General features: G+C 38.6%; 1 protein-coding gene and 1 long non-coding RNA gene across 3 annotated transcripts in view; one reads left to right on the forward strand and one right to left on the reverse strand.

The window, feature by feature from the left end:
• RTN3 (reticulon 3) overlaps window positions 1-27,996 on the reverse strand; it is a 57,457-nt gene that overhangs the window by 28,053 nt on the left and 1,408 nt on the right. The window contains exons 2-3 of one of the 2 annotated variants that reach the window (XM_029956464.1): window positions 16,017-16,073; window positions 4,231-6,573 (exon numbers count right to left, since the gene is read on the reverse strand). The exons of the other annotated variant lie outside the window; for it this stretch is intronic. Coding sequence (XP_029812324.1) covers window positions 4,231-6,573; window positions 16,017-16,073 — 2,400 coding nt within the window. The remainder of the gene's footprint in view (window positions 1-4,230; window positions 6,574-16,016; window positions 16,074-27,996) is intronic. 2 annotated transcript variants of the gene reach the window in all.
• On the forward strand, window positions 11,131-27,995 carry LOC115306200. Its single transcript, XR_003915231.1, has 4 exons — window positions 11,131-11,550; window positions 12,828-13,051; window positions 26,457-26,578; window positions 27,328-27,995. It is a non-coding gene; the product is annotated as an uncharacterized LOC115306200 (long non-coding RNA).

Genomic DNA, 27,996 nt, shown 5'->3' on the forward strand with positions numbered 1-27,996 from the left:
TGGCAAACTGACAAGATGCACATCCCTATAAGTTACACTGATGAGCAGTGGCGCTCTGACCCTAGTGGAATATTTATATACGTGTAAAGCCAGACAAGTACAAAGATGTTAACTTCAGCACTGTCTGTGAGAGTCAAAAATGGAAAATAACCCAAATACGAATCAAAAGGGAAATAATGTAGATAAAAAGGATTACTACACAGCTGTTAAAATGAATAAATTACTCATTTCGTTGAAATTATATATATTTCAGTGTGGAAGGAGTTATAAAAACCCTTATGTCAAATGAAACAGATTGGATATAGAAGATGGTAATATTAATAAAAGTTTAAAAACACAAAACAATACCACATACACATATTTAAAATAAATTGGAAGCGTTTATCAGGTCCACGATGGTGGTTGCTTCCAGAGAAGGGAAGAAGGGCGTGAGTGGGACAGGTGGTAATCAAAGGGCTCTCTAGTTTGGAGGCAATTATGACCATTTACATTAATGTTTATTAACAAAAGTTAATTCTACATATAGAAATGAGTATGTCTTTTTGTACTTTCCTGTATTTTTCCATTTCTTAAAAAAACCTGTATGACTTCAATGGCTGCATGCCTGACAGCACAGCTAGGTCATAACAGTCTACCAATCTCTAAGTGTTAGAACACGGAGGTCCCCGCCAACATTTTGAACAGCATTACGAAAAACATCTTTGTAGTTGTTTTTGCACATAAAAATTTCTCCCCTTAGAATAAATTCCTAGACATGGTCGCCAGATCAATTCTAGGTCTTTGCTACATACTGCCAAAATGTCTTCCAAAAAAGTTGTAACAACTTACACACACCAGCACCAAAATATCTACCTGCCTCTCTCCTTGCATTTTTGCCAATCTGGATACTAAAATTCAAAAACCTGTTCACTCAATTAGGTGTATGGGCAGGGATCTAAATTTTCCCCAATTAGTTATACCACAGATGATACCACAATTATTAAACTATAACATCATCAAAATGGTAATGAAACTTAGGCTTCCTTAGGAGCTTATACACAATATGCCATAAAATAACAAAAGAAAAATAAGATATCTTTTTGTTTTTTGGTGCCTATTTCTCCCCACAATTTTGGGCAGAACATAATTACAGAACTGGCTTACTTTATCTTAAAAAAAAAATTTTTTTTTTTTAATTTGAGAGAGAGAGAGAGAGCATGAGAAGGGAAGAGGGGCAGAGAGAGAGAGAGAGAATCATAAGCAAGCTCCACACTGACTCCAATGGGGGGCTCGATCCCAGGAAATTGGGATCATGATCTGAGCTGAAATCAAGAGTTGGATGCTCAAGAGACTGAGCCACCCAGGTGCCCTGAACTGGTTTTACTTTAAAAGGAAGGCTATTCAGATGTACTACTTAGAACTAGGGGCTGATGTATTTTGCTGAAGTAGTTATATTTTAAAGATTTATTCATAAAGTAAGACAACTTAAAAAGATTTTCTGAAAGTATATGAGTGGCTCCATTGGTTGAACGTCTGACTCTTGATTTCAGCTCAGGTTATGATCCCACAATCATGGGATACAGCCCTGTCGCTCTGACATCACAGAACATGCTTCGGATTCTCCTTCTCCCTCCTTCTCTCTCTGCCCCTCCCCTATTCTCTCGCTCGATCTCTCTCAAAATAAATACATAAACTTTAAAAAAATAAATAAAAAGGCTTTCTGTTTTGAAGCCTGCAAAGGAGGACCTTTAGCTTCTTGATCTAATTATAGTGGTCTGTAATTAGCATCTAAATATATCTACTAATCACAGAATTTAGCCAGTGACAAATATCCTAAACTTCCTTTTCACCTCTCACAACAGATTAAGTAACTCAGTCAAGAATTACTAATAATTAGTATTCACACAGTTCATTATTTACTACAACACTACAAAGCATGGCAAAATAATTATAGCCATATTAACAAAGGAAGATGTTGAACCAATTAGGTGAGTTGTCTAAGGTCATGCTAAGCAGGAATGCCAAAATTAAACACCAAAATTCTTGTAGCCTAATTCCCATACGCCTCAACACACAAAAGAATCTGTACGAATTACAATGGTGATTCCTGAAGAAATCTAGAGTCAGAGAATATTATTTTTACATTTTAGAGAAAGAGAATCTCAAGTAGGCTCTGCACTGAGTGCGGTGTCAATTCCATGGCCCTGGGGTCATGACCTGAGCTGAAATTAAGAGTCAGATGCTCAACCGATGGAGCCACCCAGGATCCCCTACCGTCAGAGGATGTTATTAAAATTATATTAACCTCCTTCAACACTGTCACTTTATAGATAAGGAAACGAAGGCCCCCAAAGGTGATATAACGTAATTGTTCAAAGCCACACTTCTAGATGCTGTAAAGCAGCAAGGAGAATTCACTAATCCACGCTCCACAATCTTCAATCACCAGAGGATAACAGCTATCCTTACCTGCCACTTCAAATTTTTTAGTTTGTAAAAGAGTCTCAATGTTTTCACAGATACTGAACAATTTATTCACTAACAATTAATTACCCGGTACCTACTACAGCCAGGTCCTGTACTACGTGCTAAGTGAATATTTATTATATGTGAGGCACCGCATCACCTGCATTTCTACATTTAATCCCTAATGAGGGAAGCACAATTATCTCTATATTAAAGATTAACATTTAAAAAAGGCTAAGTAATCTGCCTGTGGTCTTCAAACAGGAAATACAAAGGAAACAGATGATGCCCTTCCACGTCAGCAGCCACCGAAGAGCAGCAGCCACGGCTCCGCAGACCCCCGGTCATGGGCCTCAACAAGGGCCCCAAGGTGACCAAGAACATGAGTAAGTCCAGGCCTGCTGGCACGAGCACCCCACCAAGCACATCCAATCAGTGCAGGACAAGATCTGAGAGGCCTGTGGTTTCACTCCTCACGGGAGCACCCCAGCAGGAGGAGCTGAGCAGGGCTCTAGCTGCTTCGGGATAGGAAAGGGGCTGCTAAAGGCTGGACCTCCTGTCCACTCTGTGCATGATAAAACCTTTACCAAAAAAAAAAAAAAAAAAGAAAAAGAAAAAGAAAAAGAAAAAGAAAAAAAAGAAAAAGAAAAAAAAAGATATACACTCCCATTTATAAGTTTATCCTAACAAAAAAAAATCTCATTTTTATTTTAAATACTCCATATATGATTTCATTTGAAAAACAGGATCTATTGTCAAAGAAGTCTGGACAACCACAGATCTCGATATAGCACTTATGATTAACCATATAGTAATTACAGAACTTAGATCAGAGGTTGGGGGTACCTTTTGGAAGACTTTAAATACCCTTTTTTTCTTCCACCTTCCAAGACCCCAGAACAGATAGTATTTGAAGTAATTTAACTGAAGGTTGACTGCGAGAAAAATAATCATTCAAATAAATAGAAGACAATGGGAAGGACATCTAGTACCACATTAAAATGTTGGCCTGAACAATAATAAATAAGGTCCAAAGTAGAAGAATGCATGACTTCTCTTAAGCAATACTCACAAAACAGTCCTACAATATAATACTGGTTACCTACTTTTGGAGCACAACATCTCTGTAGGATAAGATCAAATTAATTAAAAATTTCATTTGCTGTCATTCCCAGCAGGAATTCACAAGGCCCACAGCAAAAAACCCAAGTGCTAAGCAGTGCAACTATTATGAAGATTTAAAAATAAGCTTTGGGGGTGCCTGAGTGGCTCAGTCCATTGAGCATCTGGCTCTTGATTTTGGCTTGGGTCATGATCCCAGAGCTGGGCTGTGTGTGGGGCTTGGGATTCTCTCTCTCTCCCTCTCCCCCTCTCCCCTGTTGTGCTTGCTCTCTCTCTAAAATTAAAAAAAAAATTATTAAAAAATAAAAACAAGCCTTTGTAAATAAATAAATGCCTAATGATATTCTTAAACACAGCACCTGCCCGAGGGCCAACCTATAAGGAAAGGAGAACCTTGAAAAAAAACCTGGAGTATAAAAAATGTTTTAAGGAGAATATTAATTTTAACAAGTGGTCTTACTGATTTGGGAAATACTTGTAGGAGAAAACCAAATCAAGCAATCATGAAAAAAAAAACATCTGTCTTCTCCATTATACAATGTGTTTTTACTCTTGCCATAATTCTGATGATATAAAATCAGACTTAGAAAAATGGCACTCTATTTAAAGTAATCAATCACAGCAGAAGTAATCACATGCAGTATTTCTAATGTAAATGATTACCTGAGAAGTCCGTCAGAAGTCTTGCTAGGACTTGCTTGTTTACCACTTCAGTCTTACTAAGGCTCGGAATAATATCTGCCCTAGTAGTTTCTTTGACCATTGTGGGCTTCTTGGAAACCCCAAGATCAGATCCAGGGTTAACTTCCATGTGTTCTGGGACATCACAGGCTCTCTGAAGCCAGGAGGATTCCGGAATGTGCTCAAGTGTTTCTTCAGGAGGAGACTCTACATCACCTCGTACAGAAGCGGATTTCTCAGCCCTCCTTTCACTCAATTCTTTAAGGGCTTTGATTGTGAGCTCTTCCTGTTCTAAGTCTAGAGATGCTACTGGAGTACCTTGGGCAGGGAAAACACCCAGAATCTCACTTCCATTTATTTCTTTGTTTTGTTCCATGTGTTTGCTTCTTTGGTCTTTAATTTCAGAACCACCTGACTCATTTTCATGCAAGACTTTCGAAGCAAGACTGGTTTTAAAGTCCCTACTCTTCTCTGATGTTGCCTCGAAGGCATTTCCTTCACCTTTACCTAGGATTCCTTTCTCTCTGGTTTCTGTAAAGGCCGCTTTTAGGTCCTCTGGGGAGGAATCATCTACATCTTTAACGCTTTTTTCATGTAATGGCTCCAAATAGGCAGAGGTTGTCACATTTAATGAGAATTTTGTCTCCTGCAGAACACCTGGAGATACACCTGAAGGATGCTTTGGGTTCTCAGCTGCAACACGTTTTTCAGAAGCAACTTTACTCATACTAACTGACTGCTTCACATCTTCTGCCATGACTTTCAGATCAGGTACTTGTGAACATGCTGCCTCACCAACTGGACTCTTTTCAGGAATATCAGGCTGAACTTGTGCTGCCTCAAGGTCACTGACTGGCCCTTCAAAGTTTTCACAGGTTTTGTTTTCCCTATTGGAATCGAAAATCTCTTCAATTTCTCTTTCATTTCTTTTTACAATTGCACTTAGACTGGGAACAGATTTTTCAGCCTGAATTTTGTTTCCTTCAAATGAAATACTGGTTGTGATGTCCTCTATTACTGTGTCATCAGACTCACCGGAACTATCAGCTTCTGTCACCTCTCCTAACACAGAGGTCTGCCAGTTCATTTCACCTTTCAGGTGGCCATCAGGTAAAACCACTTTCACAGCAGCCACTCCAGAACCCAGAGAGACCCCATTCTTGGTGGGAGATCTAGGGAACTCTGAAGCCATGTTACCTTGTTTCTGCACACGGCCTCCCACACCTTTAATACTGACGTCTTCCTTCGTGGACTCTGGTATAGGTTTGTCAATGTTAGCATTTTCTTGTGGGAGGGACTGCTGTCCCCAATCATCTGCTGATTTACTGATGGGAGTGCTCCCATTAATAGAACGTACGGGAATTTTCTGGTGAGTGTTAGTTTTAAGATTTACAACTGGGATTTCTGAATTATATTCACTCATGTCAAGTCCTGTGGTTTTTGTGATGTAGTCAGACTTATTGCTCTCTTCTTTTGCTTGGGGAACCAAATCCCAAGTCAGTATTTCATTAGTAAAGTTATGCATATCATTCACACATCTAGACACTTCTTCCAGTGCTGCAGTTGTACGTGAAAACTGTCTAGTGAGCAAGGCAGAGGTTGGGAAACGCCCTGCCTCTTTGCTTCTCAGTGGAAATACTTTGTCTTTAGACTCTAAAATGTCTGCAGATGTTTCTTTATCAGTGCTCACTGCCCAGCTACCAAAATCATTCGTGCTCTCCTTATATGCATCTTTAAATTCTTTGTCAAACGCTTCTTTGTCAATAATGACTTCAAATGGTGACTCAGGGGAATCCTTTTCAAGAATACCACCTCCTGAAACTTCAGCTGGGGACAAGGAATATTTACAAATGCCTTCTGCCTTAGACTGCTGGGTCACTGGTTTCTGAGCTGTTAGCAAAGTGAACTTGTCATCAGCATCCAAGCCAGCTTTACCGTCTGTACTTGGTACCTCATTTGGGCTCTTGGACTCTTGATCTTTTTCTATTTGCTGTTCCAGCAGACCGATTTCCTTGGAGAGAAAAGCAGGACGATCTGGGAAATTGGCCGGAACGAAAGGACGGTCACATTGAACTCCTTCTGCCCCAGCAACTGGGGAGTCTGCTAGGTCTCTACTGGTCTCTTGAGGCCTTTCCATCTTTTTCACATCTAGGAGAGCCAAGTAGTCTTTTCCTTCTTTGGCTAAAATAGCCTGGCTGCCTGACACTTTGCTTTTTTCTCCATGTAGTATTGTAAGGTCATTGTTACGCATTTCAGAAGATGAAAAAAAGGAGGAAGTCATAATTTCTGATGGTGGCTCATCAGAGCAAAGAGAGCTCAATCCCTCTATGGTCAGAATTTGAAAGAAAAAAGTTTGTTTACCAGGCGCAATTACACATTAACTAGTCAGGCCAAGCAGCATGCTTTTCACTTTGTAAGTTACACATATATACACACAGGATGTATATATACTCACACACATAAACATGTAACAAAACAATGACCAACACGTATCCTATAAAACATGCATAAAATTGCCAACAATGAAACAGAAAAGCTGTATCATGCTACAAATTGCAAATGAGAAAAAAATTTCATGACAAATACTTTTCCGTCTACTTTTTTCATTGTAAACATAAAGCATAAAGAAGTATACTAAGACTGAAAAGTCTGGGGACTTTTTTCCTTTGTTTTTTTTGGTAGAGCTATTCAACATAATCCATATAAAACAACGCATTATTATGAAGGACTGGTACGCTCTCATCTGGAAGCTACATACTTCGCTACACACGGCTTCTACAAATTCACTGTTACAGTTTGACAATTTGAGAAGGAAAAAAAAAAGTGACCACAGTTCTTTTTGATTTTCAGGAGATACAGTGGATCCCTCTCGGGGCTAAGAATCAGACTAGAATTGTTGTATTCTATCCAGAGGGACAATCGGTCTCAGGTACAGATGGCATCCTTTTAATTTTTTTTTTAATGTTTATTTATTGTTGAGAGAGAGAGAGAGAGGGAGAGGGAGGAGAGAGAGACGGAGAAGGTGAGCGGGGAGGGCCAGAGAGAGGCAGACACAGAATCGGAAGCAGGCTCCAGGCTCTAAGCTGTCAGCACACAGCCCGATGCGGGGCTCGAACCCACAAACTGCGATCCTGACCTGAGCCGAAGGCGGACAACGAACCGGCTGAGCCACCCACGCGCCCCAGATAGCTTTATGTATTTTAACTAAAGAGTATGAAAAGGTTGGCCAACTTCCAATCTCTTGCATCAACTTGCCAACTGTGTGAATCGCTGAAGTTTTTGTTGTTGTTGTTGTTGTCTTTTGGTTAGAAAGAGTTAACTCCAAAAATCCTTTTGAAACAGAAAATATCCTTCTGAAAGTAATATATTAAGCCTTATCAGTTATTAATACCATAGTAGCCAGTGATTTATCACACTGTTTTCTAACTTTCCAATCTAGCAAGTTTTTACTGGAGAAAAGATCCAAACAACCACCCCAAGGGCAGGTGCTGTCTTCCGTGCATGTTGTCATCTCTGGAGCCGGAACAAAAGCACATATTAAATAAATAGTTCCAAGTGAGTGAATCAAAGATTCAGTTTGGTCAGATGAGACCGAAGCAGGCTCAGGAAAGCAACGCCTTGAGTGTGAATGAATAATTGTGATGATGTAAAAAAGAAAAACCTTTGGCATTACTTTTATTCAGCTTATATATTCTTTTTCATGTGAGGAGCTGAATAATACACAAAAGCAAAATTGTGACTTTATTCAAAATCATTTTATAAGGTTGAAAATAAAATTAAATATCTTACTACAATAAATAAAATTCCACTATTATAAAAATGTTTCCAAATGCCAGATGATCAAGTTCCTCTCTATCAATGCATCACTGAAATTTCATAAAATAGGATCTGATTTTTTAGAACAGTTTAACTAGAATCTGGGTATTGAGGAAAACGTCTTTCTAAATTGAGGACTAAGAGTTAAAAGTTTGGTGGTACAAACTGTACTAGTAAGAGAAAATATCTGAAGCAAGGTGTAACGCACACTTACTTCTAACGTAGAAGACAGAGATGGTTTGCACCTATCATTCCACAGTATGAGGTAATATTATATAGTACCCAGCAGGACCAAATTAAGGTACCAATATAAATGAAGCTCAGCATTATAGGTTAAAAGGTACGAAACCTGGGAGGTCTGGGTGGCTCAGTTGAGCATCCGACCTTGGCTCAGGTCATGATATCATGGTTTGTGAGTTCGAGCCCTGTGTCGGGCTCACTACTGTCAGCACAGAGCCCGCTTCGGATCCTCTGTCCCCCCACCCCCACCCCTCCCAGATCACTCTCTCTCAAAGAATTTAACATTTAAAAAAAAAAAAGAAAGGTTCAAAACCCTGTAATTTCAAGAACTACATTTTTAGTAGTTAATTTATAGGCTACACTTAAATCAGAAATATTCCATGTTCTGAGCTATGTATTATTACTGAACTTACTGGTTACTGTTTCTACCAGGGAACATTCAATGGATTAAGTCTGGATTAAGGTAAAACTGTTTGGGAACCCCTCCCTTCAAACATGAATGGAACTGTGACATGATCAAAACTGAATTCACCTTACAGGGAATGCTCAGTTTACATGATTTATAGACTGAGATATCAGATTATTCAGACCAATTACCTTACAAACAAAAGTGGACAAGGTGAATTAGTAATAATTCCACAATATTTACTAAGTGCCTACCATGTGCCAGACATTGACTTAGAACTAGATTAAGGGGCACCTGGGTGGCTCAGTGAAGCGTCTGGCTCTTGAGCCCCATGTTGGATACAGTGGCTCCGACAGCGAGGACCCTGCTTGGGATTCTCTCTCTCTCTCTCTCTCTCTCTCTCTCTCTCTCTCTCCCCCTCTCTCTCTCTCTCTGCCCCTCCCCTGCTCACGTGATTCTCTCTCCCAAAACAAACATTAAAGAAAAAAAAAAAGAAAAGAAAAAACAGAAACTAGATTCAAAGCAGTGAACAAAACAAAAAAGTCCTTGGCCTTTGCAGTGCTTATAGCACAGAGTGGGAGACAGAAAATAAGCAAAACCAGTAAGTAAAATGATGTGGTGGTAGTGGGCTTGAAGAAATAAAAGAGAAAGCAACCTACACTGACTGCTAATCGGAGAAGGTGCACATTAATGGGGGGGAAGCATGTTGGAACTGTTCTAACATGCTGTCAGGACACAAACTTGTCAGTTTTCCAAGCCTTGTTTCTCTCCTATCTTCCTTGAATTCTTAGTACGCCAAAAGTTTCAAGCTAGATATATAACAATCTGAAGTAAAGCCAGAAGACTGGGTTAGGAATCATTCTCAGAATACCAGCAAGTACTGCAATAAGTGAGACTTCCGGCATTCTTTAATTAAGACTCTTTAGTAGGACATCACTCTTATGCACACAAAAATAACCTTAGTTGTGTTCCTAGTAATCCTGTGACTTAAGGTGTGGGGTGGGCAGCGCTTTCTGGGAGGCGGCCTTGGGGGCAAGCAGCTCAGTGCTGCAGTGATGGCTCGGAGCCACAGGCGGAAGCTCTCCCCACCAGCAATCAAGCTTTCCCACGTGCAGCAACGCAAGTTAGCATCTTCACCTGTGCTTTAGTTTTAATTCTCATGTTTAGAGTTTCAGCAAATGAAGTTTCTTTGGCTAGTTGGAACCCTAACAAACTTGGACAGACCTGACTTGTACGATGACAATGGAAAAACCTGGGCTGGAAGTAAAAAGTTTAATAAAGGCATGAAAATATCATACAGAACAAAGACCAGAATCTACTAGGCCTGTTTTAGAACAGCTCCCATAAGCAAAGACTTTTCCCATTTGTGAGGATTGCACTTAACATTCATTGGTGATGTCCAAGTCTGCAAAATGGCAGGAAATTGAAGGTTGTTGGTTTTTAAGACACTATATACTGTAAAACTGCCTGACAGAGTAATTTGGGATCCTCTTACATCTCAGGAAATGTCCACTCCCTTTGCTTTTTCAGAAGATCCAACCCTTCACGTGCATTACAAGACTTAAAGTACTCAAAACCAATGTCTGTCAAAAAAATTTCCTCATTGTGAATATTTTCTATAATAGGATTTAATGTGCATATTTTCAATAATTCTTATTACTTAAAAGTAAGGCATTACCCTATTAACAAAGGGGTTATACACTTAACAGATTTGTTAAAAAGGGAATTATGTATGCTAAGAAGTGAAAAATGTCATAAGCCCATAATGATCATGAGTGTGTTCCCAAATTTATCCAGTACTGAGCTCCCTGCTTACCCCTATCTTCTTAAATTCTATATATTCAGAGATTTCCTTTAAGTGTATTATCTGAAATAGAACTAGGAAATTAAGTTGACAGTCACAGTCTAAATTTCTAGACCTCTCCCAGACCAAAAATTCATATTAAAAGATGCAAAATCATTTTATCACACTCACTAATCATGTGGCCTCGGCAAGCTGCTTACTGTCATCTAAAGAAATGGGAATACTAAAGCACCTAACTTGAAAACTGCTGTGAAGATCCAATGAGTTAATATGTGAAAAATACTTAGAACATATCGGGGACTTAGTAAATCCTCAGTAAACGCTCCCTAACAACACCACATTCTCAGAAGACAAAAAAAACCCAACATAACTGTCCTGACATAAGGACTTCAGATCATATGACTTTTTGATAGAGGAGAGTATGTAACACAGAGAAAAAACTCAGAGTTTTATACACTTTCCCTTCTACCATTCTCAAATAAAAGGAAGTAATAACTCAGGAGCTTTGATCTATTTCAAAAACTTGAGTGATGCAACTTCTGAATCACTATTATTCAACAAATGCCTGTGGCATTCCAAGAATCATGCAAGGTTCTGTGTAGGTAAGGACATCTGAGACAGCCCAATACGGAAAAAATTCGAAGCCAATGTTGACAGAAAAAAAAAAAAAAGCCACCTTTCCTGAACAAGGTTTCATTTTACCACCACCAAGGTCAACGTGTATTTTAGTTCAACGTACAACTAGCTGAACAGGACAACCATCTGGCACAAACACAGTCTTTGACACCATCTCTGACAATCCCTTTCAAATTTTAGAACTGCGAGTACTTCATGTATGATCTCTAACATACTGACTCAGCATTTCCGGAGATGGAAGCATTACAAGTGTCCTAGGTAATGAACCTGGTTCGAAACACACAGCCTTACTGCACTTCAGAATTCCCCAACCTGCAAAAATCCCACAGGAGGTGAGCCGGACACTCTTCTCTCTCACTCTCGCTCCTGGATGCTCCTGGTCCGGAAGCACAGCTTACAGGTTAGTGGGGCAAGGGTGATCCTCTGGGCCGGCTTGAAATGCTTCTACCTACTAGTTTCAAAGTATAGGAACTTGAAATTTTGACTGGAATAAGGCAGAAGCTCCATTTGACTAGAGACTTGGGTGTGGGAGTTCAGGAAGACGTTCCTCTCTCCTTTGCCTGCAGCATTTTATCTCATAGAACAAGGTAGGGAGTTAAAAATGGCACGATGAAAAATCAATCCAAGTGAGCACTGTGTTCACACCAAGTAAATGCACAGGAATTGAAAAAAATCCCTTCATGTTTGTTTATTCTATCCTCCAAAACAGCTTCTCTTTACTTTGTTTCTTATTCCCCAAACTGCCTTTTCAAAAAAGGTGTAGTATTTATATTCAGGTGTTGGTAACTTAACTACTGAAAACACTGTGATCTAGGAAACAAGTAAACAATAATGTCACTAGAGTTCTTCCTAAAAAGACTGAACAGCTTAGAATCATACTATAGATACTATCAGGTTACTTCCCCCCACTGCCTTGCCCTCACTAAGCAAATGTGTTCCTTTTAGTTAAAAGGATAGTTGTAACATGGAAAACCATAAACATCAGTGAAGAAATAGTATGCATATTCATACAAGGGAGGCTTGAAATATTCAGGTATAGGTTTTCCTACACTTGAATTTTCTCATGTTCACAAAACAGGAAAGACAAATTCTCGTGCAAAACAATATCAGCAACTTTCAGCCACAGCATCAAAATAGGAAGTTAGCCAGCAGACACTTCGCAGCCAAGCTAGAACCTAAACAAAAAGTCCCTTTTGTACAAAGAAAAATGTTTTGGTTTTGTTAAAAAAAAGGCTGTAACTGGCAAATTTTTTCCCTCAACGCTTGCCCCAAAGTTCAGTGTTTAACTTCCTATTGCAGATGCCTACTGCATTACTCAGATTGAATGCAAATGTGCTCCCAGTTCTCCAGGGCGGGTGGTCCCCATCTTTCCCGTCTTACTTTTACCTACTTTTCTTCCATGTTTTCTAAAGAAAACCGGAGTATTTTTCAGCCTCCACTCTTACCAAAGGTTTCAAAAGTAGAAACCAAATTTCAGTTTGGTTTTGTGCTGATGCAGGGAGCACATCTCCCTGATGATACTAAATTATATCACTAACAGCGGTGATATGGTTCCAATAGTGATTTCTGCCTCTTCACCTGCTCCCATGACTGTAGCATTAGTCTGAAAATGACATCTCTAAAAACCATCTGTAAACCCTAAGCTATGACTAATATACGTCATCGTCTTTACCGTAGGCAGCGTTTATGAGCATGGACTTTGGAGTCCTCCATCTGTCACCTACTCTGTGATCTGGAGCAAGCTACTGCACCATTTTAGACTCCAGTGTCCCTCTGGTAAGAGAGCTAGTAGTGCCTTTCCTCCTAAAACTGGCTGCGAGGAGAAAATGCGACGGTTCCCATCAAGTACTGAACAAGTAAAAGCTCAATAAAAATGAGCCACATCCTACATCCATATCTCTGTGAGTACCCTTGTTTTACAGTACAGGAAAACACCGTGAAAATTTACACCCTATTTTGAAATACTCAGGGATTAGGCTGAAATTAAATTCTGCTTGATGAGAAAAAAGGAATCAATAAGAAAAAGACTACAATGGACCTACTCAGGAGGACAATTTATTTAAAAAGAAATGGAGTATTCTACTGTCATTATGAATGAACTTAATAGCCATCAAAAGGTTAGCTTACTTGCTAACTTATATAACTGTATACTTCAAAGCAGTACAATTTAATAAATATTACATAATTTTCTTTTGAAAAATGTAACTGCCCTTCCTTTATTCAATCCAAATGAATGGCAGTTTTTTGTAAATGCATTTCCCTGATGGCCAAAAATAATAACTATTTTAGGACTGAAGATGTCATTCTTAAATATGACAATGTTCTACTCAATAACTGCAGCATATTGCTTAATATGGTTTAGATGCATAAAAGTGAGACACAATTCTCCAAAACTAAATAAATGGCTAAGGGCTATGGAAGCCAGAGACAGGTTAGTTAGTTGGGTTAATGCCAGTGACGGAATCAAGGTTCCTCTTTTATTTTTTAATGATTTATTTCTTTCGAGAGACAGAGAGCATGAGCAGAGGAGGGAGGGAGGGGGGGAGAGAGAGAGAGAGAGAGAGAGAGAGAATGAATCCAAAGCAGGCTCCAGGTTCTGAGCTGTCAGCACAGAGCGCAATATGGGGCTCAAACCCACAAACCATGAGATCATGACCTGAGCTGAAGTTGGACGCCTAATGGACTGAGCCACCCAAGTGCCCTTCAACGTTCCTCTTGGTACAACAGTCACTCTGAAAGCCCTGCGTTGGGCCAGACTGGTCTCAGCTATTCTCTCCAGGGGTTTAATCCAGTTGATCAAGGACACCAACATCCTCTTTCCTATTTTTATTAAGGCATACCAGAAGCTGCCATTCTTGGCTATTCTAGAACATACCTAATTACTTGCCAAGGTGTTTCCTCAAACAACAAGCTGATCTCTAGACTTGACAATGAACTAGAGCACCAACTGTGTTATTTTTCCATTATGTGTTTTTGTGTTTTTGCAGGGGAAAAATGCTAGTAGTAATACAGGCTAGGCTGGAACTCCTGCAGGGACAGAGCTACTTTATGGGGGCACCTGGGAGGCTCAGTCGTTAAGTGTCCAACTCTTGATTTGGTGGGATCAAGCTCTGTGTTGGGCTCCATGCTGACAGCACAAGCTTGTTTGGGATTGTCTTTCTGCTACTCCCCAAACCCCTGAAAATAAATAAGCTTAAAAAAAATAAATTGCCACTTTATGATATCCTTTTAACAATAGCATTCTCCTAAATCTGCACTGGTCAAAATAGCTATAACCAAAAAGGAAAAATGGCAAATCTATTTTCTTTTACAAACTCATTATGCCACTGAAGCCTACTTAAACCTTAGTTTTTAATTAGCAAAATCTTTTATTTACCTCCATTCTACCTGAATGTATGTGTATTTTTGCTGGAACTAAAACAATTTTTGAAGCTAAGACATTTATCTTGTAAACATTCCATACATTAGGAATGCTGTGCTTGCCTGCACTGTTATACTACTTCGGATATCAATTATGATCAATTATCCCTTTTATGAAAAAAGTGACTAAGAGTTATAACCATGAAAAATGTATTTTAAAATATCTGAAATATTCACAACAGAGAAAATGTAATGATTTGCTCCCTTTACACTATGATATTTATACCAGTTTATCTTCCAGAGTAGAACACATGTAACACCTACTTGCTTCCTAAATTATTATATTTCTCATAAGGAAAAAAAACCTTAAAGATAACATCTGGTTGGGCTTCAGATTCGAGTTGCTTTGTAGGTTTGCGTTCTTTTCTAGTATTCGCAAAATATCTACCTTTTAATATAAATGCTTAATTTCAGAGGTCATGATTTGACCCTCAAGATGCCCAAATTCACACGAGACACTGATTACGAAGGGGCTGGACCTAGTATTATTAGTCTGAAGTAAAACCAAGAAATTATCTACCATGCTAAGAAGTAGGTTAAACTCCTTTATCCCATTAAGCTTTTATTCTTATAAGGTCAAAGTCTTCTACAAACCAGCACTGAGAATGGGCATCTACAGACGGGACGATTCCAGCTAGAACAATAATCGGTTTGCACAGGGCTTCTCAGACCTACCTAGTGAGTTTAATTACCTCTTTTTAAAATAATGGTTTTCCATTGACCTATATTCTAGGTCAAGTACAACTACAGAAATGAAACTGTGCTTTATTATTAGTGCAAACGTGCTCTCAGTTGCAGATTCTTAGTTAGTGCTACCCTACACACATATAGCTATCATCCTCCAATTCCCTTCTTCACCGGCTAGAAAATTACACAAACAAGCAACCCCACAAAGCTACAGCTTAATCCCTAGGAAAACAAGCCTTGCCTGCCAAAAAGTCAACTGACTTGTTCAATGTTCCCAAGCAATTCGGAACTAGCCTAGCTAGCCGAGCGATCTGACTAATCTCAGATAAATTCACACTAAAGGACTCTAGCTAGGTTGATGGATTAGTTCAGTGGAAGCACACTTTTACACTGTCTTTCCAAATCTACTACCAGTTGCATAACTGCAAATCAGTACGTTAAATGTATCCTGCAATGAGTTGTCGTCTGAGCCATAATTCTGTCTGCTCTAAATTCTGTGGGTGAGTTTATAATTTTTAAGAAATGCTCAAACTACACCTAAAGCTTTTTTGCTCAAAGAGTCTACCTACCTAGCCTTATTCTATTTTATTAACCTTTATAGGAAATCCAATGCAAACTGCTAAATATGAAGAACTGGCTTACAGATTTTATTTCAAGGGATTTGGGAGCAATAGAAAACTTGTGCCTCATATCCCCAGTTACAGCCTCTTTCTCAACATTTTTCTTTTATAAATGCACACAAAAAAATGACAGACTTGCCTTGTGAGGTCGAAAATAGAGATACAGGCTGAGAGGAAGAGGAAGAAACAAAGGAATCTGAAAGAAAATATACAGCGTGAGAATTTGACAACCTCACACAGGAATTTTAACTTTAACTCTCTTTTTTTTTCCCCCTCGGCCAAGCACCATAATTTCACTGGGTTTGAGCAAGATGGGAAAACTCAAATCTTAGACTTCCATTTACTGTTTTCACTCACCTGGCAGCAAAACCTTTTTTCATTTTCAAGATGCATTTCTAAAATCAGTTCAATTTTTTTGGATCAAATAGTCTCACCTTCAGAGAAAGAAAAGCAGAACCTCTAGCATTTTTAAACAAATATAACCTCAAGAAAGATGATACTCCCCTGAAATTCTTTTTGGGAAAGAAAAAAATAAGTACCTTAGTACTAATTGGTATTTTGCTTTTAACCATTTTCAACTGCATTTTAAAGAGTTAGTCACTAATATAAGCATTTAAAGGTGTATATATTTGGCAAATATGCAAAGTTGACCCTGAATACTAAGAAAAAAAAAATCATCAATAGGCCACTAGGCAAACAGAACTACATGAGAACTCTTCCACCGTCTAAAATTATACTCCTCTAAACTTGGCAACATTTATCAGAATTTTGAATGCACGTACTATCCCCACCAACCCTTGTTATTCTTTTGAATGTGGCCTGTTACAGTTCTAGGAATTTAACATACAATTTTACCACAGAGTACCAAGACATGTTTATAAGAACATTCATAAAAGTACTGATCATAAATACTGGGAATAATCAAAATGACCACCAACAGCAACAGGAGACAAGTTAACATCCAAACAATGGAATACTTGCTGCTCTGAAAAAGAATACGGCACAGCTGTGTACATTGATAGAGTTGATGAAAACCCAAAGTACATAAGTATATACCATGTACCCCCGTTTGTTAACTGGCAACAAAGGTATACACGTGCTAGTTAACTGGTAACTAGCAAAAGGGACTTTAAGGTCTGAGTGCGGGAGATTTGCTTTTAACTACAACCTTTGGCCCTAAAAAAAATACAGACAAACCAAAGCATATAAATTATCTTTTCAGTAAAAATAAGAAAAAAATTAATAAAAATAGCATGTAAAAAGCATCTCCCCCCAAGCCCCCCTAAATATATTGGTCTTTACTTGTTACCTCCTTTTTTCCTTGCAATTATAAAAATGTTTTTACAAACATTGGAAATAATACCCAAAATGGGAAGCTTTCTTTAAAGGACTGGGCTACAGCTATATCATAAGTACTTATTTAGTCAACAAATATGGAGAATGTACCACCAAGACAGAGTTTAGTGGGTAACAAGTAGTAATTCAGGAACTCCAGACAAGACTTAAGACTCACTGCTTGTTGGGGGCCTGGTGGCTCAGTCGGTTAAGCGACTGACTTTGGCTCAGGTCATGATCTCATAGCTCATGAGTTCAAGCCTCACATCGGGCTCTGTGCTGACAGCTCAGAGCCCGGAGCCTGCTGCAGATTCTGTGTCTCCCTCTCTTTCTGTCCCTCCTCAGTTCGTTCTCTCTCTCTCTCTCTCTCTCTCTCTCTCTCATAAACATTAAAAAAATTAAAAAAAGACTCACTGCTTGTTAATCATCTTAAGATAAAGCATCGCATTTACCACTACAAATGAAAAACTGTTCTTATTTACTTTTATAATCTCTACTCTTAACATGGGGCTCAAACTTATGACCCTGAGATCAAGAGTTGTACACTCCTCTGAGCCAGCTAGGCACCCATCTCTTTTCTTTTTAAAGCAAGCATTTCTATAGGTTTCTTTAACGTTTCCAGATGGGTTCATCCCTATTCGCATTTATCTTCAACATTAAATCTCTGCCTGACAGATGAGTTTAAATCTGAAGAAACAAAAACAAAATGCTAAATAAGTCCAAATCCAAAAAAGATCCTGTGAACTTGCCTATCCACCTCCACCTAACACTCCCTCCTAATGGAAAATTTTAGCATATAAAGTCTTATACATAGTATCTACTCTGATAAGAAACACAGATAACTAGTAACAATTTGCCAAAAAAGATCCTGTAAACTTGCCTATCCACCTCTACCTAACACCTCTCCCTCATGGAAAATTTTAGCATACAAATTCTTACAGGTAGCATCTACTCTGAAACAAAATACAGATAACCAGTAACAGTTTGCAACAATATTGCGACATCTTTTAACTTACAAAACCACACTGGATTCATATTCCATGTTTATAACACAGGAACTAAACTAAAAAATGGTGATCTTAATTATCATATGCTATTAATTAAATTGAACATTGTCATTAAGTAATAATAGTAATTATTAGCTGGGTTTTTAATTTTCTTTGTATTTTTGTTTTCTTAAATTTTGTTATATACATACATTTTTCAAGAATTATAAATTTCTAATTTCTAATTCCCGTCTCCTTACAGGGCACAGGTAAGCAAACTTAACAGGAGAAAAAGGACACCTAAAATGGGATCCCTACCAGGTCTTCCAATAAAACTTTAGTGAATAATCTTTTCAGTCTTCACACCACTCGATTTTCAATCCTATTTTCAATCCTCATAAGACTTTCATCTGTAACTGTCAAAACACACACACACACACACACACACACACACACACACAAATCATGTGGCTTTGAAAACAGGTCGTTCCATTTACTGAGTCCTGAATGTCTGATAGCTACTGAGCTAAATATTTCTATACATATCAAATGAAATCCTTACAAACCTCACTTAAGATAAAAAAAAAATGAAAATTTGAAGCTTATAAGTGTCAGGATGAGTATTTAAATCCACACTTTTCCGGAAAGTCTGTGCCTTTCTTTTTATAAAATTCTATCCACCAGTCAGATCACCTGTCTTATATGCTAGTTACCTTCTGAAAATTTACTAGTCCAGTTTATATTTTAAAACTTTATCAGGCCAGTAAAATAAGATCTTGTCCCCTTCCTTTTTAACCCTTCTCTCCCTAGCAGCATACTGAGTGGGTGAGAAGTGGAAAAGCAGGAGTAAAGAGAGCAAAGGGCACATTAGTGTAGGTTTTCAAATTTGGGTCAAGCTGTGCTAGATATCGTTGGAGGCAGAGGGGAAGAAGAGAGGTGTGCTTTGGATTGTACATGAGACTTAAGTTTTGATTCAGATCAGGGGAAAATAAACCAAATAAATCTAATTGCTTGAATTTTCTAACCCCCAGTAAAAATATTATTCCAATGAGTTGTTTATTTTAGTGACAGCTGTTCTTCAACACTAGCAGAATACAATCTATATTTTTAGAGAAGCAAGGTTAGGTTATTAAGGTATCTTTCAATACATAAGGAAAAGCAGTATTTGAAATTTTATCTAAAATTAATGTAATGAAAATTAGAAATTCATCAGCTCTTTCAAACATCTTTCTAACAGTAAAATAAAAGACTTTTCTTTTTTTATGTTTTTCATTTATTTTTGAGAGACAGAGACAGCACGAGCAGGGGAGGGTCAGAGAGAAAGGGAGACACAATCCGAAAACAGGCTCCATGCTCCAAGCTGTCAGCAAAGAGCTGGACGCGGGGCTCAAACCCATGAACTGTGAGATCATGACCTGAGCTGAAGCCGAATGCTTAACCGACTGAGCCACTCAGGCGCCCCAAAAGATTTTTCTTTTTACCACTTAGAGTTTTCCTTTATGCCTATAAAGGTAGGCTCCTTGAAAGGGTCTTTCTACTTTCTCGTGATCACAATTCCTGACAGTAACTTGTATCATTTCAGTAGAAGTGCTAAACTATGCCAACTCTCTCCTATCAGAATTCCAGGGATAAGCAGACCACAATATTCCCCCCAAACTTTATGCCATTCCCCCTTATATTTTTGCTATTATTGTATTACTGAAGAGAAGTAGTGAAAGTAGGCTTCCTTGCCTCTCCAAAAGCAATTCTGATTTCATGATTGAGGCTTTCTTTAAAACAAACGAACTTTTAATTTTAGAATAATTTTAGATTTACAGAAAAGGCCCAAAGGTAGTAGAGAGTATTGCTTTATATCCAGCACTCATTTTCTTCCATTGTTAACAAGTTACATTAACATAGTGGTGCATTTGTTACAACTAATGAACTAACACTGATACATTTCATTAATTTTCCCCTAATGCCCTCTTTCTGTTCCAAAATCCCATCCAGGATACCATATCACATTTTGTGATCATGTCTCCTTAGTTCCAGTCCCTTTTAGACTATGACAATTTCTCAGACTTTCCTTGCTTTTGATGGTCTTGACAGTTTTGAGGAGCATGTGTCAGATACTTTACAGAATGTCACTCAATGTTCTTCTCATGATTAGACTGAAGTTTTGAGGAAGACTACAACTTAGGTGAAGGGCCCTCCTTCTAACAGATCAAGGGTACGTGGTGTATCAATAGGACCCTCACTGAAGATGTTAACCTTGATCCCTTGGCTGAGGGAGTTTGGCAGGCTTCTCCAGGTCATACTTCTGTCCCATCCTTCCATACTGTACTCTCCGGTAGCAAGTCACTAAGCACTTCCTACTGTAAGTTTTCCATTAGAACAGAGTTGGAAGGCTTTCTTCGTGCATTTATGGAGTAAAGGTATATGCAATCCAGGAGGAAGAACAGGCAGAAGTTTGTTGCAAAAGAAACACAATTAGTCTAACAGAAACAAAATGGACTGTGTAAATAGGAAACTGGTTACAAATATTTTAATGACTCACCCTCTAATAGCACTACATTTACTTTTAGAAATGTCTTGTCCTTCTCCAAATAATATTCAAGATCAATGTACTGAATCAAAATCTATTTTTTTTTAGGAATGAGATGGAAATTAAACTTAATTTTCTCATATTTAAAAATCCTGACACATCAGACTATCCTACCACTGAGTCCTTACTCGAAATGGAGTCTAACACACCAAAATGTGGCATCCAGATGGTTATAAAAAAGAGACTTTTCTGGATTAAAACCATTAGTGAAAAATACCTTAAGTCCAGACATAAAAAAGCCAATCTTAAACACAAGATATATTTATTACAGATACGGTTTTATGGGCTTACAGACAAACTCTCTTCTGAGCACCTATGTGGATATATCAATTTCTACAGGAATAAGTTTTTTGCAAAACTCGTAATTCAATTTTCAAAAACCAAACATTCTTAATCTGTGGTTTATGGTCAATTTTGTAATAGTTCATGAACGTTGTGAAAGCTTTTGCTGTACTTTGTTTATGTGCATGTTTTTCTGGGAATAACATTTCTCCAATCATTCATTTCATAAATATTTATTGAATACTTATTATAAACCAAGGAATAGTTTTAGTTGCTTAAAAAAATTAGTTGCTCATTCAAAAATATCTGACGGGCTTCTCTGTATGAGGTCCTGCTCAGACATTAGAAACAGAGCAGTGAAGGGGAGCTTGGGTAGCTGAGTAGACTAAGCATCTGACTCTTGATTTTCGCTCAGGTCATGATCTCATGGTTCTTGAGATCTAGTCCTGCCTCCAGCACTGGAGCCTGCTTGGGAGTCTCTCTCCTCCTCTCCCTCCCTCCTCTATTTCTCTCTCTCTGAAAACAAATATACATTTAAAAAAAAGAGAGAGAGAGAGAAACAGCAGTGAATAAAACAGCAAAAATCTCTACTCTGATGGAATAAACAATATACAATATACAATAAAACAATAAACAAAATAATTCAGATCATATACTATATAAATATAGTAAGATTATGACAGATACAACAGATGGTAAGAAAAATAAAGCAGTGGATGCCTGTAAGGTGTTTTTTCTTGTGCTATTTAGATAAGGTGGTCAAAGACCTAAAGAAAGTAAGAGAGTGAAAAGCTGTGAAGATATATGGGGGAAGAGCATTCTGGGCAGAGGGAACAGCAAATAAGACTCTGACTGAGAAGAGTATTCCTGGTGTGAGAACAGCAGGGAAGCCAGTGTGGCTGAAACTGGGTGAGCAAGGGGCAGGGGGAGGCCGGATGGTATGAAGCTTCAAAAGCCCTCTAAGGACTTTGGCATTGACTGTGGTGTGATCAGAAGCTACTGGAGCATTTGCTCATGAGTGACATGATCTGACTTAGGTTGTTCACAGGCTTACACCAGCTGTTGTATAGAATACAAACTGCAAAGAGGCACGGGATAAAGTATAAAGGAAGCAAGTGCAATAATCCAGCAGAGCTAGGACAGCAGCCTGGCCAGGGTGACAGGACTGGAGGCTGAGACAAATGGTTAGACACTGGATATATTCTGAAGGTAGAATCAATGGGATTGGCTGATAGTCATACGAAGGAAAGAGTCAAGGGTGACTCTAAGTTTTTGATTTGGGCAAAAGATGGACAAAATGGCTGTTTACTGAGATGCAGAAGACTGAGAGAAGAACAGACTTATAAAAGGAAAGACTGGGAGTTCAGGTTTCGACACAGTAAGTCTGGGATGCCCAGTAAACATGAAGCCCAAAGATAAAGATCTGGAAGTCACCCATTTATAGATGGTATTTCAAACCACAAGATGGCTATCATAAATGAGACCAACACACAGAGAAAAGTTCTGAGAAGTCAGTCCTGAAGAATTAGCAATCTAAAATCCCAATAATAAGGAAATCCATAGAGTAGAAAGATTAGTGGTTGCCAAGGAATAAAGGGAGGAAGGGAGGAATGGAGAATGACGGCTACGGGTACAGGGTTTCTTTTAGGGGTGATGAAAATGTTCTGGAATTAGACAGTGGTAATGGTTGCCTAACCTTGGGTATATACAAAAAAACCACTTTAATACAATGCTTTTAATGTTAGGTGAATTATATCTTTAAAAAAAAAATAGGGGCACCTGAGTGGCTCCAAAGCATCCTGCTTTGGCTCAGGTCATGACCTCACGGTTTGTGGGTTCGAGCCCCGCATCGGGCTCTGTGCTGACAGCTCAGGGCCTGCAGCCTGCTACAGATTTTGTATCTCCCTCTCTCTCTGATCCTCCCCTGCTCGCACTGTCTCTCTCTGTCCCCCAAAAACAAAAATAAAAAGCATTAAAAAAAAAAGATGAGGACTGAGAATTGACCACTGGATTTAACGATGTGGAAAATAACTAGTGAGCTCGACAGAAGTTTCTGTAGAAAGGCAGAGCAATAAGGCACATGGTTTAGGAAGCCTGGAACCAAAAATTAAATTTAAAATAAAATTTATTTATTTAAATTCAAGTTAGCTTAACATACAGTCAGAAATTAAAGTTTTTATGTTCAACCAACAACTAAAGTGAATAGGGTGACTGAAAGATTTTGATCACATGTTGTTTCAAAGTTTAAAGAGAGGGAGTGTGTCTATTCGAAAGAGAACTGAAAGTGGGCCCTCAATCTCTTAGTTTTAGCCTATCCTCAACTTTACAGCAACAAACCTTTAGGCATGTCACTGAATCCCCGAGCCTGACCCCTGTAAAATGAGGCTTATATCACTCCTACGTCATAAACAGACATAACACAAGTCTTTCTCCTATTGAATATAACCTCCAGAGATGTAGATTACCTGTTTTACTTGCCTATCTCCCAAAGAGCTTTACCATATGCTCAAACATTTGTTAAGTTAATGTATGGGCACAACTTAAACTATAAAGCAATACACCAATATAAGAAAAATCAAATATTTCTACCTCTTATGTAAAAGACACTTTTCATTGTTGAAATGCTTTCAAGTAACAGGACAAAGGGGCCTCTGTATCAGTTTTGCTTAAAAAGTTTTCCAGGATACCCTTCAATTTCCTCAGGGGCAAGGTGCCAATGAGGAACATGTCAGAAACCTCCAACAGTCTCTCCTGGTTAGGTTATGATGAGGAGGAGGGGAGAAATAAAACAGCTGACTGGAGAAAATAGGTAAGTATATTTCTTTGAAATTAAAAAAAAAAAATCACAAGAGAAAGCTACCTTCTGACAATTACACCCCTTCCTAATAAAACAGAAACACAAATCCGGCAGTATTTAAAGGGATTCTCTCTGAAACTGCAGTAGCACAGAGCACCATGTCTTACATAAGTCACAAATACGCAGTAAGACTTCAGTGATGCAATCACAAGCAATACTGATTATAGCTAAACTTACATGGCGTACCCATATTTTCAAAACACGTGTAACTCAATGACCAAAAATAACTATAGAATTAACAGCTGTAATAAATGAACTGAATAAAAAGTTTCCTGGGAAGCTTCTGAATAAGATAATTATATAAATATATCAACTTGATAATTTTTATCTAAAAAGCTTTACTATGAAATTTACATATTTTTCACAGGTCTATACAGTTTAGGAGGCAGTTATAAAATTCATCATTAACAATAAAGCCAAACACAAACTATTAAGTACATACAACAAATATGTGTAGTTATTCATTTATTTGGAGCCTTTATAATTTCACTTGGAATTACAAAAATGGTAAGTTCTAGGATTACTGCTAAAAAGAAGTGCTTTTCTATAGAACAAACAACCTCAAAAAAAAAAAAAGGAAACTGTAACTTTCCCTAACCTTCAGTGACAGGTCACCAACTCCCTCACTACTAAACTTCATTTACAAGTGGTTGAGACACATACTAGGTTTAAAGAGGTGAGTAAGCCCCTCCCCTCAAATAAAAGAAAATAAACCAGTGAGTCCTAGATCAGGATGAATATATAATTTCCTTACCACAAAATGCAATAAAAGCAATAATATTCATCTTATTTTGTTTACAGACCATCTCTAAAATCATAAAAATTTAAAAACACTGATGTACTTACCAGCAATTTCATAAACAAATCCTCTAGAAATTTCAACTTAGGGTTAATGTATGCCTGTTATATATGAGAGTCTGGTTTGTTTGATTAGAGTGGTTAAATTATTTGTGAATGTGACTCTAAAAGAAAACAGTATTAAAAAAACGTTTTATTTCTGGGGAATAAAAACCATCCAAGTCAACAGGCAACTGTAAACCATTCTTGCTTTCACTGATAGTGTACTGTAACACACTTATGGTCAAACTGCTGTGGAAAATACTTAATCATATATTTTTAAGCTTCATTTATTTAAGTTATCTATATACCCCATGCAGGACTCAAATTCATGACTCCGAGATCAAGAGTCGCATGCTCTTCTGAATGAGCCAGCCAGATGCAAGAGTACTGAAGTCACGCCAAGCTATGTACAAAACACCTTGGCCGCCCCTCTCCTTCCTTTTAACAGACCAGCTGAGTGAAAGGGCTGGTAACTTTAAGCCATGAATGTGAAGGGTCAAAAAAAAGCTGCAACACTTACTTTCATAAAGAGGAAAGTGGTATAAGATCTTCCTTCATTGTGAGGAAGATTATGATTTCTCACATGTAATTCAACTGGTATTTTGTATTTATGTGCAAACAGTTTGCAACCTGTGAATAAGTGTACCAAATATTAGGTACTTTTATTCAATAAAACTTAGGATTTAAGGCACAAAGCAAATTTGCCTAGGTCATATTGCTGAGGTTCAGGATATGCACAAGGTCATACAATCATTAAAATGCAGAGTCAGGCTTGAAATCTCTGTGCCTCTGGTACTCAAATCTGCATGTTCATCACAATGTTATACTGCCACCAACAATGTGACATGAATATAATACAGTTGGGGCGCCGGGGTGGCTCAGTCGGTTGGGTGTCCGACTTCGGCTCAGGTCATGATCTCACTGCTGGTGGGTTCGAGCCCCACATCGGGCTGTGTGCTGACAGCTCAGAGCCTGGATCCTGCTTCAGATAGTGTGCCTCCCCCTCTCTCTGCCCCTCCCATGCTCATGCTCTGTCTCTCCCTATTTTTCAATACTAAATGTTAACCCCCCCCAATTTTTTTTTAATATAATACAATTACTTGTTCAACAGGTAGATTCCTTTCTAGGGGTTATGATGGAAAATACAAATTACATCCTCACATTTGATTGACATAATAGGAAAAAATTATGAAAGTGACACCTTAAAAAGTACAGAGGACAACTAAATTTCATAAGTGAGAGAAGTATTTAAAGCAAAAACTTAACTGTCCAAGCTGTTTTTGCTTTGAGCTAATTTCCAAGAACAGATACAAGATGTAGCTTTATTCTGGCATCATGATATTCATAGCAATAATAAAGGACAGTCTCTGTCAAGCTGTAGACTTTTAAACGCTATAAAGACAGTAAGTATTCAAAGCTCAAATAATGTATCTATACTTGAGGTCTAAGAAAGGCAACCCCTCTTCCTGAAAAAAACACTAAATATTTAAGTCTCTTTTACCTTAACCTCAAATTTCTGACTTTGAGAACTTTGATTTTCCTCAAGGGCAGAAAACTGGGGAAGCCAAGTCTGGCTCTTGCCCTCATGCTCTAGACCAGAGGATGTCATCGCTCATCCTCTACCTTTAGTGAGGAACTAATATCTCTGAAAGCTGTTACCAAACAGGTCAGTTGACACAAAACTTTTTCCTGCAGGACACCAAGCAACCACTTCTTTTACATTTTGAAAGTCTCTAAAAGCAAGAGAAGCGTGGTGGAGGAACATGAAGCTGAAGGCTGACATCAATCAACACTTGTAGGCTTTTTAAACAATCGAGGTAGATTTTTAACACTTTCTTTTTTTTAATTTTTTTAATGTTTTCTATTTATTTTTGAGAGACAGTGCGAGCAGGAGAGGGTCAGAGAGAGAGGGAGACACAGAATCCGAAGCAGGCTCCAGGCTCTGAGCTAGCTGTCAGCGCAGAGCCTGACACGGGGCTCGAACCCACGAACCGTGAGATCATGACCTGAGCCCAAGCTGATGCTTAACCGACTGAGCCACCCAGGCACCCCTCAAGGTAGATTTTTAAATGTCCATTTTAAACAGGTTACATTTTAGAATAACAAACCTCACTTTATTTTCATAGTACAGAAGCCTAGGCTTCTTTGAGATACGGAGAAAACATCCTACAAGGGGGAAGAGCTTCTCCACTGGAATGAAAACTACACATTACAGGGTCGTAGCTCAACTTTTCAAGTAGTGACCCGATCAATGAGGCCCACCAAGGGGCGCCTGGGTGGCTCAGTCGGTTGAGCGTCCAGCTTCGGCTCAGGTCAGATCTCACGTTTGTGGGTTCGAGCCCCGCGTCGGGCTCTGTGCTGACGGCTATCTCAGAGCCTGGAGCCTGCTTCCGGTTCTGTGTCTCCTTCTCTCTCTGCCCCTCCCCCTCTCATGCTTTGTCTCTCTCTGTATCAAAAATAAATAAAACATTTAATGAGGCCCACCAACCTGTATTGATGATTTATAGATACTATTAATACCCATCTACAATAAATGAGAATTTAAGACAGAGTGTCTATTTTGCAGGTGAATCAAGAATTCAAAATCAAGAAGAATCAAAAGGTCTGTACAAAAGGGCCAACCACCAAACAGTAAGCAATGACAAGAGATTAAATGCAAAACACCAAGTTGCTAAGTTATAGGGAAGCTGCTGTTCATCTGGACCTTTGCCCAGAACACAAAAATTTGGAGGAGAAATGTTGGCGGTTTAAACCGACAAGGGTTCTAAATTTGCTGCCTCATTGCTTTATCTGGACAGCTAAATCTTGATCTTGCAGAAGCTTCCTTTGATACTGTTTCTACCAAAATGGCCATAACCGCACTGGAAAATCCAACAGGGTGCCAAATCTCTTATGCGGAAATCCAGTGCTCAAAACACACCTAGAGAAAAGGGGCACCTGCCTGGCTCAGTTAGTGAAGCATCCAACTCTTGATCTCGGGGTCATGAGTTTGAGCCCCACCTTGGGATTACTTAAACAAAACACCTAGAGAATGTTTACAGCGAAGATCAGAAATCCTCCGCTTTAGATCAACCCAAGATTCTGGCAATGGAGGCAACGGAGTATTTTTTTAAAAACGCTCAAAATCCTTTAAGGTAACTAAATGCAGAGCAAAATTATTTGTATGTTCCCCGGGTTATGGCCGCCTTCCTTTGATAAAAAGGTTTCTTTCTTTTCTTCCTCCCCCCCAAAAGAC

This window comes from Suricata suricatta, chromosome 11, assembly GCF_006229205.1.
Source record: "Suricata suricatta isolate VVHF042 chromosome 11, meerkat_22Aug2017_6uvM2_HiC, whole genome shotgun sequence".
Classification (NCBI taxonomy): Eukaryota; Metazoa; Chordata; class Mammalia; order Carnivora; family Herpestidae; genus Suricata; species Suricata suricatta.